At 35.5% G+C, this 18,445-nt stretch overlaps 1 protein-coding gene across 4 annotated transcripts in view; it reads right to left on the bottom strand.

Moving 5' to 3' along the window:
- Positions 1 to 18,445, bottom strand: part of hth (Meis homeobox homothorax) — a 264,474-nt gene that overhangs the window by 119,217 nt on the left and 126,812 nt on the right. For 2 of the 4 annotated variants that reach the window (XM_090112569.1, XM_090112571.1), the window contains exon 9: positions 7,159 to 7,257. In XM_090112569.1, coding sequence (XP_089968695.1) covers positions 7,159 to 7,257 — 99 coding nt within the window. The remainder of the gene's footprint in view (positions 1 to 7,158; positions 7,258 to 18,445) is intronic. The other 2 variants (XM_090112570.1, XM_090112572.1) reach the window with 1 other exon arrangement.

Raw genomic sequence — 18,445 nt, 5'->3', positions numbered from 1 at the left:
ATATTTGGAATAGCTGCCGGTATGAATCGCCTTTATTGGAATTTAAATGGCCGGCATTAAAATGGATTATATCATACAATTTTAGAGGTATTCAATCGCTTTGGTTTGTGCGTGATATGGATATAATCTGTTATTATATTATATTGTGGTTTATGCTGGTGTGATTTATTTTTTATATAACTAGATACGTATTATGAAGTTTAATGCGTCAGTTTGTCTGTTTGTATGTCTGCAAGTAAGGCAACAGATTTAAAAGCGTTTACACTATCATTCGTCATAATCCTAATAATAAGTTATTTTTATCTTCTGCTCAATAATAAGTTGCTTAGTAAATTAGATCTAATCGTAATCAAATTAGCTCTTAATATCAACAAATATTTCAGCGCTATTTCTTACACTTCAATACAACGACACATCACATCACAGATAAAAAAGAACCAAAGACAAACAGAAAAAAACAGAACTCGCTAGAGAAGATTTATAATTCCCTCACGATATTCATATCTCGACAATGAAAAGCATAAATAACGAAGCCCGAAAATATCTAAATCCAAATTCATTGGTCCCGCCTGTCCCGGGCTACAGTCGAGCAAACAAAAAAAGAAATAAAACGCCTGAGACGGAAAAAAGTACGGATGGATGGAGCAAGGATAACCTTTTTAATTTTGTAATTTGGACTATTTTTTGTGGAAATATAAGTGGCTTAGGTGATGAATGTTTTAAATTCGATCGTTATTCCTGTGACAAAACCTACTATGTTGATTATATTCTCAAATAATTATAGAGTACATAACTGAAAAAAGCCTTATTACATTTCAATCAATAATTCACAAAGAAATTATTTCTCACAAGTGGTTAAATTCTTTGTCATTACAATATAGTCCCTACTTATTGTTTGCTAAATATTTCAGCTGCTGCTTAGAACTAAATAATTCAATAATTCAACAACAGTAATTTTAATTATAGGTAACTCAAAATATAAACAGACCAAATATATTAAAAACTGTTGAGCTGTGCCCCGCGGTTTTACTCACATTGCTCCCCTCTTATCGTGTGAGTCACAGACATAATATATTAAGGTGTGAGTCTTAGCGTTGGTGATATACCTATAGCCTTCCTCGATACACTATCTAACAGTGAAATAATTTTTCAAATCGGACCTATGGTTCCTGAGATTAACGCGTTCAAACAAACTCAGATCTATAATAGTATAGATATCTCCAATAGCAGAAAAGCCTTTTTTATACATTTCATTAGATTTGTTTCGTACGGGATTAGAAAGGTCCAGATAAAAGCGATGGATCCTGATTTATGTGGACCTCTCGGTGTAATTAATCTTCGGATCTTCAGGTGTCTCGGGTCTGACTGTCAGACGGTTTGTTTCGTCTGGTTATTTTGTTTTTGGTCTGGTAAGTTGAGAGTTAGGATGTTCTGTACAATGGAGATAGGAAATAGTGCAAGATGAGGTAAGGACTTAGGACATCTTTGGCAGAGATGTCAGTAAATAGGATAAAGGAGTTAGCAAAAACTAAGTTACCTAGTAGTAAGATTAAGTTAGGTCTGATATGCATGGTGCTGTTTTGCTAAGTTTTTATAGAAGTAAGCTTCACATATGCCGTGTGTGAAAAATTGTCCTGGAATATTTATTTATTTATTTACATAATATGTTAATAAGGTAACTGAGATAATACCTAATGATAAAATGAGGATTAATTTTTAGCCTATTAATATATGCTAATACGAAATAGGTATTCCTTATGATGGCTATTTATTTGACAGAAGACAATTGCTGCACAAAGCAGGTGCAATAAATATGAGCTTCAAAACAACTCAGAGCTGAGACAACTTTATTGACAATAATTTTCGATATCAATCATTATGATAAGTGATTACTATAACATACCTATAGTAGAGAGCGATAATAATCATAAGTTGGTAACTGTTTGTATACAGAGTTTTAAAGTGCCTATTTCATCCCTAATATTTTTAATGTTCATACAAGTTAAAGTATGCGTAAAATGTATGTTCCAATTACGAACAGAATGCAGACTCATCTAACAGTGCAGAAAATAATTACTCATACAGAGAATTAAAATGTTTATTTATCCGCTAAACATCGCCGCCGCAAGCTTAAGGTCACTACCAGACGCGGACCACGTGCGACCTGCCAGTGACAGCTCACAAAATTAGTCACGTGGCCGTTAATAGCCCCTGGGGTGGCTTTTTTCCCCAATACCCCGCTTGTTTACAACAGTTGGTAGCTATCGATCGAGCCCCGTAACTCATGTTTGTTTGAGGGGCGGCCGTTTTCCATCGATTTTCCGGTAGGTACACTACATCTGAAGGCGGCGGCACGTGTGTGTGCGTCGGGCGCTCGGCGCGCACTGCGCGATTAGCGGCCGGCACCGCGCCGCCCGATTGGGCCATCCATCACCCGCCCCGCCGCCGCCCCGCGCCCGCCACCCCCGCCCCGCCGGCCCCGCAAACTTCGACCTCACCGCTCTAACATAAGGTCCATCTTGCGATCGGAGGGCCGCGCGAGGCGTATTTTTAAGAAGGATACTTAGTGCGTTATATTATTATAAGTTTTTTTGTAGCCCGCTCGTATGGCGGCCGGGTCGACGCTCTACTCCGGTTATGATACGGAATGCTTTGAGATTTTTGATTGAGGTTTTATTTTATTTGGCGCGACGGGCCGATTACATTTCTCGTATTCGTGTACGTGTTTTTGTTTCGCATTTCATTGTTAACGAGATCGATTTTAACGATAAGGGAGCGTTTAATGAAGTCGTGGGTGTGCCGTGACCTGACACTAGCACTTGGCCGTTTTTTAGTTTCGATTCGCCCACCGATGACGTCACGAGCGTGTCGGTCCGTCTCACCGCAATCCGTTAGCCTCCTACACGCTACGTACTTTTCGGTTTAAAAGCTTTCTAATCTCTCAAATAACTTTATCATTTTCGATTTAATATATGGCCGCTATTAAGCAATACACGCTTGACATCGCACAAAAACTGTGAAATGATTTATAAAATCTGTCAATTCTTATTCGAATTTGGTAGGTAATATTTAGACAGGGAAACACTGATGACGTATTGGCGAACAAGATTCCAATTTCAAATTTGAATTTGGAAATCGAACTGTTTGCCGCAAAAAGCCTTCGAAATTTAAAATAATTGATGGTAACAAATTATTGGTATCTCTTAATATGGTCCATGGTGGTCTCTGTTGCGTGCGTCGGCAATTTGTACTGACCTGACCCGACAAGTATGCGATTATATGCTAATATTGCACTCACACGGTATTCACTAACATATTTATCTTTCTTGTTTTCTGTATGCAATTTTTGTAGTGGATTTTGGTATAAATCTAGCTTGTTATCTAGGTCTGTTAGTTATGGCAAGTTCTTTGTTTACAATGATATCAGCGTTAGAGTTAGGTACATCATTTTTATGTAAGTACCTAATCATCTACTTAATACGCTTCTACTTAATTTTTTAAGGCTAATGTCAAAAATGCATCTTTAGTAGAGTTTCTATAAGCCATATGTTTTACAGTTATTTCCAATGCATATATTAAAACGTTGATCTGTCATAAAATAACGCACAACAATGTTTACTTATTACTTTATTATGCAAATGGCGCATAAAATCTATTTCTATAATCGTTTAAAATGCCAACAAAAATCGTTATCTCGATATCAAGCAATCAGCGACCGGGTTAAAGGCATGTAATTCTATACGAAGGAACAGGTTCGCAAATTCGTATCTACATCGGATAGGTGAACATACACACAAACATGTATATAGTGGTCATTGGCTCGGAGAGTGCAATTTTCGCACGACCCAGCAACTTAAAAGCGAGCGAAATGAGCGCTTTGAGACCGCTAGCTAAAATGCATCTTTGCACCGGCGCGCTTTTGTACCAAGATGGAGATTACGCCGCGCCAGACAGAAACGCACTTGTACCTACGTAATACGATCTAAATTAGCGTGCACCAACATTGACGCTTACGACGTTCAACAATGCAGCTGTCGCTAACGAACACCGATTCCCGCTCTAATTTGCGGACATGGCGAACGATCGATCTTATTGGATTTTTGAAAAAGGAACGCGTTATGAGCCGAGACACAAATTGAGCAATTCCCTGCTCACTCGCTCACTCATACGCCTGTCTCTATCTTCTTATTTTGAATTTCATCGTTAAGATAATAATAATATTACAATATTTAGCTTAATCCTTGTTTCACACGCGTGAAGCTATTTATTCGAATTGTTTTCCACGATATAAGATGCAACATCGAGATTCAAATATTTTAATGCTCGCACATTCGGATAAGTACGCAATAAAATGATTTTATTCCGAATAAAAGTTAAGAAACACACAATCCTAAGTTTTATGATTCATCCGATATGTACCATTTCATCGATCTTCAAAGATAAGCTGCAGAAACGATACTAAAATCATTATATTGGTTCATAATAACTTTACAATCCATTTAAGAAGTTGCTCTTAAATAATCCTTGTTAGAAATAGATAACACCACAGATATGCCGAGCATTAAGTAAATTTGACATTATTTAATCGCCTTAATTATCCTTTTTACTTTTATTACACCGTAATTTATGGGAAAATCATCTGTGGAGAGCAACCCTGACTCAGCCTAAACATTCCAAAGCACGTCACCATAGTAACGAAAGCTCACAGCTAAAAGATCGGAACTACATAAAAATGCAACGCAAAAACAACTCTACTACTTAAAACATAAAAAAGAATATCGCAGCGAGCGCGCAATGAAGTTATAACATAAAATTCGATGGTTCCGCAATCGTACCGGCAATAACAATGAAACTGCGACCTTAATGTAAGTAGCTAAAGAGCTGTTTCGAATGTGTCTCATTCAAGGCGCGTAAGGAATTGTTTTATCTCTTTCTCACGTCGTAAAGACGTATCGTGCGGTCCCACTCCGGCGATCCTTTCTTGTTGAGGACGGAATCGATAACCTAGTACTGTCCCTTTCTCTCTTTTTTCTGAACGCAGCTCCACTGTAATCCGTCTTCGGCGTTCATTGAAGACGTTAGATAAAAATCGGAATTGTAACGAAGCCGAATAAATTGACTCCGCTCCTTCCGATTCCATTTCTGATTTTAGTACTTTATTATTTTTTATCTGACGTCTTGTATTTGTGCGCGGTGCTTTTGATCGGTCCGGTTAAGCGGATAAACTTATGGTCGGGTGATGGATGGGTCTTTGGATTTTAAGTTATGGTGGATTTTAGGAAATTTTATGTCCTCAATTTGTCCCTTTTTATGTTATTGTTAATGCTTTTTCGAATAAAGAGAGCTGAATAAATCTTAATATTTTGTACAACTACACCATATATTTTACAAGTAAATGTTTCAACTTTGATCGCGAATTTATTCCCTTACAAGTTCATATTTACTTAAATTTTTCACGTACAATCGACCGTATCGTATCGATGCACGGTCAAGTGAGCATCGTCCGTTAATTGATTTAGTGTAATGGAAACGGGCACTGTTACTGACGTATTATAATACAAGCGAGATGGATGATAACGGCGCGTACAAGTGGAAGTGAGATAGATGATCTATTTGTGCGGACATTGTAGCGTAGCAAGTGCATTTCAATGTTATCGTAATTGTTGCTCTATGCTTATATAGATAGAGTTTAGGTTAGAACAATGCTTCGGTTACGGGTTATTGTTATGAATGGGCCGGTAGATGGCGCTGCTATATTGATGTCATATTTATTTGACAGGCAAGTGTTTTGTATTGAGATGTTCGGTTTTTTTTAATCTAAAAATGCGCATAGACACTACATGTGCTGTTGACTTTTTGTCTCTAATTGCACTTGAATATTGTTGTTTTTTTGTTTTGTTACTACAATTAGAGCTTTCTGAGCTTTTCTCTTTGTTGTTCAGGCATTCATATGAATTTAAAGATCGGGTACATAAATGGAAACAAAAAATTACCAATAAATTATCATAATATACTGAATGCAATAACATCCATTAGCCAAGAGCTTTTTAATCTTTTAGCTTTTTCTAATAAGTATATTTTTTGTGAAGAGTATAAGGTACTAATTACTAATTAGTATTGTTTTGACCAATAAGACAATATTGGATTTATATATTTCTACTAGTGGTCCAGCCCGGCTTCGCCCGTGGTACATATTTCGCAATAAAAAGCCTATGTCCTTTCTCGGGTATCAAAATACCTCCATACCAAATTTCATGCAAATTGGTTCAGTAGTTTAGGCGTGATTGAGTAACAGACAGACAGACAGAGTTACTTTCGCATTTATAATATTAGTATGGATTAAGTATATTTTTTATTTATATCCAATCATAACAATACCTACGTAAAGTGGCTCTACATTTTGTTAATATTTAAATTTTTGAAAGGCGCTACATGTTTTTTTTAATAATGTGGCTATACTTAAGTCATTAGAAGTGTTGTTCCTTTTTCTTTGATATATTAGTGGGTATAGGTATTTTAAGAACCCGATTTAAATAAAAATTAAAAACGATGACACAACTAGTTTGGTACTTACGGAAAATTATCTTTGAACAGATTTTAAACCAGATTATACCAACTTGAAAACTAACATAACAAATGACTTCGAATAAATATTTGCTTATCACAATATGTCCTTTGCTTTCGACACTTAGCATCTAGCTGTCATCGAACCCACTGTATGCGAGATCTTTCAAATCACCGCCACTTATCGCGTTGACAAACTTTTGTATTCAATATTTAAACACTTCATTGATTTTTGTTATGATAAAAGCAAGGATAAAAGATTTGTGCATACAAATCAAAAACTTGAATGTTCTTTCAACTAACTAACTGTTTTCAACTAAAAAAACGGCGTGTAGTTTTTAGTCTGTGTCAATAAAAAATAAAATAGCTGGCTGGCTTCATTATTCTAAATTTGAACTTATCAACAAGAGACAGATGTGTGTAAACAGCAAAATTTGAAATGGCATTCGAAATTTAAATCCGATTGGAACAAGGTATTTTTTTCTTTTTTCTTAGCAGCCTGTACATTTTTTTTTTCATTCTTATTGTACATTGTATGCAGTCTGTACACAGATTAATAAATTCGAAATTGAAAGTTCTACGGCCGATATTTACCTGGATACTCACCGGGGCTGCCCAGGAACACTGACGAGTAGACGCGCCGCGCTACGTCCGGCGGGGAGGACCATTCACGCCGCGACGGGCACCATTTGCCTGAAAATGTATGGTCATTTTAATTATTGTTATACATAATTGTCTTAAAATATAAGAATTTCATTTTAATACGATTTATTTAAGTTTTATCGCAATGGTTTTAAAGTTAAATCATAGGGTCCGTCTTCATGGAATTTTTATTTAGTCTTCAAAGTTGAAAGTTAATTTTAAGTTCAGGACTTTATAAATAGTATTGGTATAATATTGTAGCGCTTTTTAAAGATTTAGTAGGTACAAAAAAGTTTACACTAAGTGTGTTATAAGTTTTAACATTAATCACAAATTGTTGAAGTTTTGTGTTTTGACGTTGTTAACGTGAAGAATCGTCATGCGTTTGCAACAAATTGGCAATACAATGTCCCCAACGCAGTCTGATAAAAAGCCATTACGACGCCTGCTAATGTCCTCCCAGCTACAACGTTTTTTCAACCGAGTTCGGGGTTCGATTCCCAAGAAAAAAGCCGTTACATTAAGCTCTTCCCGCCTATCTAATGGATTCTACCAAGTCTCTCAGGACCAAGGCGTCATTACGCAAAAAACACGACGAAAAAAACGAAAAATACTCAACTAAAAAACACCTCCTGGGAGCGCAAAGGTGTCGCCACCCCTAGTCCTTTTCCCCAAAAATAAGGGGAGGCAATATCATACACCATTAGCAATTTTCCTACTTTTTAACGGTGTCACACTGCATAAGTATATTATTCGCTGCGTAATAATGTGCATTTTTTTATACAGTCGCATTCAACGAGTTTAATAATAAGGTAGGTACGAATACAAACAGAGCTAAACCGAGGGCAAATACGTGATGTTCTTTTTAATTATTTAATTGAATAATAGCTCCATGGTAGTGCAGCATTTTAGTGCGAGCAACACTGCGGGAGGCGAGCGGAATGGAATTTTGAAAAGAGAACTCGACCATAATTTTCGCTCGCGTTATGTACCTTTTTTGAAATTCGTAATTCGAACAAAAGCGCGGCGCAATGGTGCATGCATGATTGATAGCGCGGCGATGACGCGCGCGCCAAATGAACATTCGATTTTTAAAAAAAGCCCTTGACCTCCGCTGTCTTTGTATTACTTCTCTTATCTGTGGTTCGTTAAAAACGGGAATGGCTTTTGTTTCGCGGGGGACGTAAAGCGGTCGTTGAGGAAAGCGAAAATCGCCCCATCGCGTCTAAAAACAAGTTAACGCCATAAACAAATACTAAAAATCTTGTAAGCGTAAGGCGGCACTCTAAATAAGAATTAAAGTAAAATTGCTGAGGTGTGACTCCCTCGCGAGGGTAAGGCGACGATATTCATAAGGCGAAAAATTATAATAACCTGCTGAATATCAAGACTGGGGTGCGGCGGTGGCAACTGGCAATACTATGTTATTTATAAACCGAGACCTCGTGTTTGTCGAGGAAATTGTCTAAATATGCCCTTACTTGTAACTCTGAGACGCGTGACAATGTTTAAATACACCGACAGCCATTTTGCGCACGCAAATTGATACGATTCGCAGTATTCTAACGGGATACACGTATAAAGCGATTGAACTATATAATCTGAAGACATAATTTCATAAACAATGCAATGATACAAATCTACAGCAATTATAAATAAAACAATAGAAGAATGTTTTTCTTCAAAACCTATTTTGATCCGAACAAATCTCGGCTTAATAACAGGCCAGTACCAGGCAATCATAAACACCCAACAATTAGTTGTTATAATGATAACTGTTAATTATTGTACGTTCCCCTCGATTTTTGTTAATTTTGACGCTTCAGGTGTTCTTTTTGTTATTGTTAATTAGTTTTGTATGGATGTGTAATTTTTGTATTGTTATGTTTATCGTTTGTTAACATTGCCTTTTAACGAATTATAGAGTTCTTGATTAAAATTTAAATTTAGTTTCTTGATAACGTTAATTGCGGAGTTTTAACTAAATATACTTAGTTGTGTGTTTAATTTGTTTTTAGGTGAATACTTCATTAATTATATGTTGTTACATTTACAATGAGTTATATTTTGACGAAAAAACTTGATTTGCCCTATGGTGTGAATGACCCGGGTTTTTACGCTAGTAGAGTGAGTTCGATTCTCATGACCGGAAAAAATAATGTGTTAGGAATATAGTGTTTTTCTAGCGTCTGAGTGGTCATGTGTGTATTATGAATGTATTTGTTTACAAGATAATCAATTGTTTTGTAAAATACGCGGAAACTATTTGAATTTTTTTAACAATTAGCACTTATTTTTACAATAGCAGGATTCAAACCCGTGTCATGACTGCAAGTATAATTTTTAAACAATAAATTAAAATACCTTAAACATGTCAAATAAATCAAACGCATTCAAAAGGCAATAAATATGTTTGGGATGATTTAGTGAGATACTAGGAGATCAGCACCTGCTAGCATGTAGGTACCTGCGTAAGGGATGTCTCCGTTCACACAATAAATCACATATTTAAGACGCCGCACGGTTATGTGACCCTAGTAAAGGTTTTATGTGTTTTTTGTTTATTTTATTCTTAATGCACGGATATGCTGCTTTAACCGACCGCGCTGAATAGAAGAGTTATGTTTTTATCTATCTATGGTCACTATATATGCCTGTTATCGAAATACCTATCAGTGGCTTATAATAGTAATTTCAAATAATAAAAACTAGTTTAACAGCTGATCCCGCATAAAATTTATGAATTACCTTAAAAACAACATAAGTAAAATGCTCTACATTTAAATAAAAAACAACTTATCTCTTTAAAAAACCGTCCAATCAATCATCTTGAAATAACCAATTTACATTCGTACTAAGTCATATTATTTTTCTTCCACATAAGTAAATTTAAAAACTCCAAAACACATAAAAAAGGTAACCGACATCGTAAGGTATATGAAGCAATTTTCGTAATAGCATAGGAACCCGTCCCCTAGGGTCTACGGTACTTATATAGGTATATTGTACCCAATTATTTATATCCAATAAGAAACCTTTAATTTTAGATGCGCAGTTTGGTAGGTTTTGATGGACAGTTCGATAAAAATGCATAGAAACTTAGCAAGTTATGTATGAATTTCTGTCTTGATTGATGCATTCGTATTATTTTGTAAATAAAATAGCTATAGTCGTTGTAAAGCGTCTGTCTATATACATCCTACTTCTCAATATACGTACATATAACAAAAAGCATGAAATTTGTGAATTGTGTGTTTTCTATGTAAAATCTAAATATAAAATAGCCTACCAATACGTAATCAGTTGGCTATTAACTACGTTAATCTAATTTATAACAGAATCGAGACGGCGAATCTATAGAATTAATATACCTACACATAAAACGGATATCGGCAAAAGAGCAACGTTAACCAAAGTTATGCTGAAATTCATAAAATCATATCCCAGACTAATTACAATAACAATAGACGCTACCTCAAATATCATCCGAGCGTAAAAACAATGTGTAATAAAAAAATGCATTTTTAAACGCGAGCTGCCTAATTGCGCCCGCCCTAGCCAGGGCGGATCCGCCTTACTCTTAAACCAATAGAAATAAACGCGAATATTGTCCGACTGCCCGATGTCTTTTACTGTCTTATTGAACATGATATACGTGGCAAGAAAGGCTCCGTTTGTCAGAGGAAAATGGGACGTCTTCCGTTCCGATAGAGCGGCGAATGCCTTGGGCGGAGACAGGGTCGATGGCTCGCTGAGGGAGGCATCCTAGGTATATCATCGTAGGTACGAATCGATAGTCTATGTGCTTAGGTGTCTGCTTTTAGTCGGTGTCAAAATTGCTTAGCTCATGTTCAGTTTGGAATTCAAGAGTCGCCGTTATGACGATATTTATGCGAATTTGTTGAATTGAAAAAGTTGGAAAATAAAACACATAGTTACGTACGCGCTTTTGCAATTCGGGATATACGATTAGGAGAAGGCATTTAAACTTTTCAAATTAGAATTCTTTGAAATCCAAAAGTCGTTGTATCTTTTGATTTGTTGCTATAAACAAAACATTAGCTGGAAACATTTATGCCAAGTTTAGAAATGAGAGAAAAAAATATTTCAAAGAGCCACAAGATTACGTTTCAAAAATATGAAGTTCGTTAACCTCAAAACAAACATGGCGCTCGTCCGGAAGGCTATCCATTACGGTCTGACAGCGGCGCGTTTTTCAGCACCGCGTAGTTTGACAGCCGCTGTCTCCGTTTGACAGCTGTCAAACTCGACCTTGACACTGTCACAGTGACAGTTCATCGATCATGGATGGACTGGAGTACGTCACTATGCCACGAGCTCTGACGTGCCCGCGTAATAATCATGTAAGTAGAAATATAGGTTGACATTTTTGTCGACCACATGTTGAAAACTGTAATTTAACATTACCCCGTCAGACAGCACATTCCACGGCATTTAACATTTATTCATTCATATTTTTACCAAAAAGTAGCTGGTAGTTACAAGCTCTTTTATCACAAAAGAGCCTCCTATCTTTACTCTGGTAAGCTTTAAATACTGACATCGTATTCCTATTAAAATTTTCTTCTGCACAGATCTGACATCTGTTTCTTCTTCTATCTTACAGTCAGTGGACTGTGGAAGGTCAGTTTATGGTAACACCAAAAGATTAAGTTATGGACGTCTATGGGCCACGCACTTTGCCATTAACAACAATATAAAAGGTAAATCAGACATAATCGAATAGCAGCAAAGCACCCAAGGCATAGTATTAAGTATTCTATGCCCAAGGCATTTAACATTAAGCACAACTTTATAATATCTCTTCCTAACTCTAAATTCAGCTCTACTCCTAACAAATCTTGAATGACAATACACAAGAAATACACATTCACACTTCAAAAATCCACATCTCTCCAACTAGAAAAATTCAAATTTTTACACTAAATATAAAAAACTAGCTGTTCCCCGCGGTTTCACCCGCATTGCTCCGCTCCTGTTGGTCTTAGCGTGATGATAAGCCTATTATAGCCTTCCTCGATAAATGGGCTATCTAACACCGAAAGAATTTTTCAAATCGGACCAGTAGTTCCCGAGATTAGCGCGTTCAAACAAACAAACTCTTCAGCTTTATAATATATTATTAGTTATTACAACTACATCCACTGAAAATCCAACACACAGGTGATAGGCTCCCAAACTAGTGTCCCAAGTCCCCGAATGAATATAAAACGCTCAGATAAAAGGTGGGGTGTGTAATGACGTTTTGATGGCCATCCACCGCTTACAAGTGACTCGGTAATGTGATTGACAGGGGGCAGAGGGCGTGGTTCATTTATTTAATTGTTTATCGTACTGTGGATTACAAGCGTATTTTTGTAATTAGGTTAGAAGGTGACATTTGTAGGTTTTTGTAAAACTGTCTGGTCGATTTGGAAATCTGAACACTTTGAAAATATATGAAGTCTATAACGAATCAAGGATTGGTTTGGCTACCTAGTATAAAAGAAATATAACTCCCTATTGCAATTAATAAATGCTCCAAGAATTAGTGTTACATTAAATCTGCTTGGTATACCAGCCAGTCTATGTCATAGACTACCGTCTTTATTTAGGTATGTACTTTATATACTCCTATAGTACTTTATTCCTACACTAGAGGTCCGCCCCGGCTTCGCCCGTGGTACATATTTGGCAATAAAAGGTAGCCTATGTCCTTTCTCGGGTATCAAAATATCTCTATACCAAATTTCATGCAAATTGGTTAATCAGTAGTTTAGGCGTGATTGAGTAACAGACAGACAGACAGAGTTACTTTCGCATTTATAATATTAGTATGGATTATTAAGACATAGGATCCATTACATAGCAACAGGAAGGCCATGTCACGTTCGTTACACAATAATTACATTTCCCTCGAAAGAGAAAACTCAGGAATAATTCACGTACAAAATATCTGTGTACGCTTGTAATAAAAAAGGGCGAAACACCAGTACTGAATTGTGCCAGTCACTGCTAAACCCCAGTTAAAATTGCACTTTATGTGTGTGGCATAAAGTTTGAGATCCCCTGTCCTGTGTTGAATGTTTTTTCGATTATTCATCGACTAAGAAATTACCCTCATATTCGAAGCGGGTATATTTTTAGACTGTTCAGATCAAATGTATCAGGATGTATGAAATATATGTTTTTATTATTATTTAAGTGACAAAACTATTGACGCAATATTATTGCTAAAACTACTGAATTTTAAACGTAAATTTCACTTGCATAAAATAAACAACCATGAACTATTTAGTTGCTGTTTCATCCATGAGCAAAAAGACGGGCAAAAATTTTCAGCCCTTCAGAATTTATACCGGTCTTCAACTGTCTACATATTTTCAATTTCATTCAAATCGGCGTTATTTTTAAGGGTGTGAAAGCGGTATAGACAGACAGACTCACTCATAATATTAGTATGAATTAGCATTTAATTAAAAACGTATAAAGCTCGCCAGGGTCATCGGCTCTAAATAATATCGTGCTGTCTTCGCGTGACCACACAAAATTAACTATCTAGTTAGGTGGAATTTGTATGTTTGTAATGGGAAACCTCCGTGATTGAACGTTTGCGTAAATGTGACGTTGAGGTGTCGGGGCCAGTTTTTGTAGAATAATTAATTATGTTTTGCGCTGTTTTATAATGGTTAGGGAGCCAGGTGCAAATTTGGTTAACTATTTCCTCTCAAGAGATAATTCGTCAGACGCATGAGAGTATAGTATCACAGTATTACCATTATTTCCTACAGTAGTGCGACGAATGTACTTGTGCAGAGAAACGGAGGGGAACTGGCGGGGGTCGGGCGACGCGGGCCGCGTAAAGCAAACACGCTTAGTTTGCTTTACCTAGCGCGAAAGGATGACGCAGTCGTATTTTTTGTGTAATAATTTTATTATACATAGGTACTTACATATTCTATTATGGCGCGCACAAACTGTTCGGTTTACGGATGTAAATCTACATTGAAATCCCAGAAGGAAACAATATTTCAGAAAGATTGTATTAATTGTATCTGTTGAATTAAAATCAAAGCTATGTATATATGTTGTCCTCATTATTTTCTAATCAGATTGTACATCCCAATGCGAATGCATTACTTAGTTAAATGTTATAATATACAATTAAGAACATCCAAAAATAAAGTGTCCACGTAAATAATATTTAGCAGTGCAATATCTGTAATTATATATTTATGAACAAATAATTACATCAGATTTAATAATCGCAATTATTTTGAATGTACATATGAATAAAGATTTCATCATAATATTAATAATCACAATTGTTTTATTTCCCATTTGTTGCAACCCTAGCGTATTTTCGTGTGGCAGCGTCATTACCTACGCTGGCGGCGGCATCGCGCGACATCAAAGGCGATTCCTTACTGTAGGAAATAATGGTAATACTGTGATAGTATTATAAAGCCTCGTGAACGTCAGCTGGCGCTCGGTTGGGGGGGTGAGCGGTTGTAGCCTCCCACGCACATAGGAAAAAAAATACATTCATTCATTCATTTCCTCTCAGCTAAAAATTTGTCAAATTGTAGCTAACCCAATATCTCAACGAAAAAAAATAGTCAGCTGGTTACAACATGGTGTATTATACGTCAGCTGGTGTCTCGAACATGAAAGTTAAATTTAAAGAAAAATTTATTTTCCGTTATTTCCTCTCAAACAAAAATTTACCTGATGATAGCTTATATGTAACTGTGGATAAATATATATGTCAGCTGGCTGTATCTTGGTGGAAAAACCGTCAGCTGATACGGGAGGCTACAGCCGCTCTTCCCCCCAACCGAGCTCCAGCTGACGTTCACGAGGCTTCATAATACTTTACTTTGATGCATTTTACTAATAGGCATGACGACAGTATCCATAAATGATCGTATTAGTGTTTTTAAGGGAAAATGTATAATAGATAAATTACATATAGTGACTTAGAAATCTTAAAAACATTAAGATTAATGAGATTATCAATAAAATAAAACATTGAAATACTGCAGTTGGCCATTTTGACTAAAACACGCGTGACGTCACGCTTAAGTAAACAACTCACGTCAGATGTTTTTTGTTGTTGTGAATATGTTGAGAATACGCATTTTTATTTATTTTCTATTGTTACACGTATGCTTTATCGACTCAGAACAGAAATATAATTGCGAATTCACGAATACATGGTTCGAGTTTCTCCGCGCCAACTTTAAACAATCATTTCTTATTATTTTCTCGCTTAAAATAATTACTAAAACATTTTTGAGCATTATTTTTATGTGGATTCACACTGCAATACTGCACACCACTTATAAACTTTTAAATTCGTTTCTATAACACATATTAAATAAATATTTTTTTAATTTTCTTCGCAATGCGTACAAATAATTACGTATTTACCAAAGTGTGACGTCACTCCTACGCCATGACACCTGCGAGCTGTTTTGGCACAGTTAATAAATATTTTTTGGAAAATGGCTTTTATCTTCGTTAAATTTAAGTATATTACCGAAATATAGGGTTTTTCTTGTATAGTAAACGTATACACACATTATGGAAGAGGATTTCAAAATCTTTCGTCATGCCTATTACCGCTTGAGAGGAACTTGGTCATAAAATCTGCTGCTGGCTCCCGGACTATAAGCTGTTGCTATAATTTTTAGATACCTACTTGGTACGTTTGGCAAACGAATCAAGAAAAATAGTACTGATTATGTTTTCTCATATGTTGTACCTACCTATGTTGTTTTCTCAAGAGCGACTAGTCTCATTTTGATGATATTTCTTGTTGCCTTTAATGATTTTTTCAGTCAACCCATCTTTAATAGATTTTTTAATAGACTACATTTATTATAAAATTGGTCTCATTCTATTATCACGCCGGTGAAGGTCGACCTTATATTCGGATCTTAGACCATAAACAAAATTTTTAAAATATCGGACCAGTTTATCCTTTGCCTGTATTTTAATACTAAGTCAATATCTAAATTACCAGGCTCTCAGAAATAGGAAATAGGTTGTAATTAGCAGCATCGACGCGTGCTCACGACAGACGCAGCAGGGAATCTACTTGATACGCTGTGTTCCTGGTACAGATTGATATTGCTTATTTAGTTCAAGATCGGAAAAGACATTTTACAAATCGCCATTTTATCAAATAAAAAAAACATAGATTGAATCCGTTGAATGCGATATATCATCAAAATGTGTTCAACGCTCTATGTGAATTAACTAACAGACATGATGAGAAACATTTATATGATTTACCTATATTTATTAAAATAATATTATATTTAATATAAAAAGGTACATTTTTATTTGAGCAAATTCAAAATACTACATACCACAAATCGCAAATGCCGTAACTAACATTTCAAAATGACATTTAATTTAATTTTTTCTACACAAATTCTAAATTCAAACGTATTTTTATAAACATTTCAAATTTGGAACCGTATTCGAACGCCGATGGCTCGATGGGAGAGGGCGCGGGGAGGGACCCTCTGTAACTAAATTTTGAACTGTCACGTAGATTAATGATGCCAGGACGGTGCGATACGCGCTAATGCGAACGGATTTGTGTGGATAAGCTGGATTATTTGAGTTTATAATTATTTTTAGTGCTTTTTTTCTTTATGTGAAAATACCGAAAATATGTCATGTTTTGATTTACACATAAAACTACTAGTATACTTAGTTGATAAAAACTATTATTGATTTTGAGGACCAAATTTTGTAATTCTTCACCAAGCCAATATTTTGCATAAAGTGTATGATCAACAGGAAAAGTATATTTCCTTAATACTGTAAAAAAGCATCTGTTTTTATTACAAATTATCTTCGTCTAAATCGAATAACAGGGAAATACCCTTTAAGGAACACTGAATACTTAATATATTAAAAGTTTATTTGAATAAAATAATAATGATAATCTCTATTATTATATTCTCAGAATGAAAAAGATATCTAGGAAATATTATTCTAATGCGAGGTAGGTATTACATCTTACGTCTAGGAAATAGAATCTAATTATTTAATGCATATCGTGACTGAATAAAAACTGAATAGCGATACAAGTTTTACCTTTGGCCCACGATTTTACATATTTCTAAATGTTTTTTAGTTTATGATAATCTTTTTCTATCCATACTAATATTATAAATGCGAAAGTAACTCTGTCTGTCTGTTACTCAATCACGCCTTAACTACTGAACCAATTTGCATGAAATTTGGTATAGAGATATTTTCATACCCGAGAAAGGACATAGGCTACTTTTTACCCCGGGAAATAGGATAGGTTTTATCCCGGAAATCCCACGGGAACGGGAACTATGCGGGTTTTTCTTTGACTGCGCGGGCGAAGCTGCGGGTGGAAAGCTAGTTTCCAATATTTATACCTATATCAAAGTTAGGTGTCTTCTTCTTTCTTTTTTTACCGCGAATATAGCTTGAAGTCTATGTATATTTAACAAAAATCGGCATTATCATGCTATATAGTTTTTTAATTAAATATTTTTAACGAAATTATTACTACATTAAAAAAAAAAATTTGCAAAACTAAACTTTACATAGCTCTACCTACCGGAACAAACAAAATTACAAGGATTTAGAAACAATTAATTTTACGTCAATTTATATATTGTAAAATATATGTATATTGTAAAAAAACAAAAAACCTTGATCTCAAAACACTGTGTTCTTCCGAATTTAGGATTTCTGATACGTTATCCAATATCTAATCTTGAGATAACTTCACGTTTGATGGATCGTTATTGAGAGCAAGTGTACCTTACGAACAATTATTACAAGACTCTCTTAAACTAGATGTAAGATGAGGTAGATTTTTCTTTATTCTATGTACTACGTTATCTACTTGTCTTTTTTCTAGTAACATCTACATAGATACTTAAGATTCATATAATTACTAGCGGTCCGCCCCGGCTTCGCCCGTGGTACATATGAAAAATAGATGTTGGCCGATTCTCAGACTTACCCGATATGCACAGAAAATTTCATGAGAATCGGTCCACCCGTTTCGGAGGAGTATGCAGACTAACATTGTGACACGAGAATTTTATATATATAAGAGATGATCGTTATATGGAATCAGTAATTTGTATTAAAAACATAAAATAAGTCCCAGTGTGAAGAACTATTGCGTTATTGAAGCAACGAAAGATAAGAGGGCTTGAAATGGAGAATTTAA

This window comes from Colias eurytheme, chromosome 18 (assembly GCF_061535395.1).
Source record: "Colias eurytheme isolate Ceu_HAF_F1 chromosome 18, ilColEury1 Martin Lab GWU primary, whole genome shotgun sequence".
In the NCBI taxonomy this organism is placed as follows: Eukaryota; Metazoa; Arthropoda; class Insecta; order Lepidoptera; family Pieridae; genus Colias; species Colias eurytheme.
Note: the sequence above shows the minus strand (reverse complement) of the source record. Positions and strands in the feature narration are given on the sequence as shown.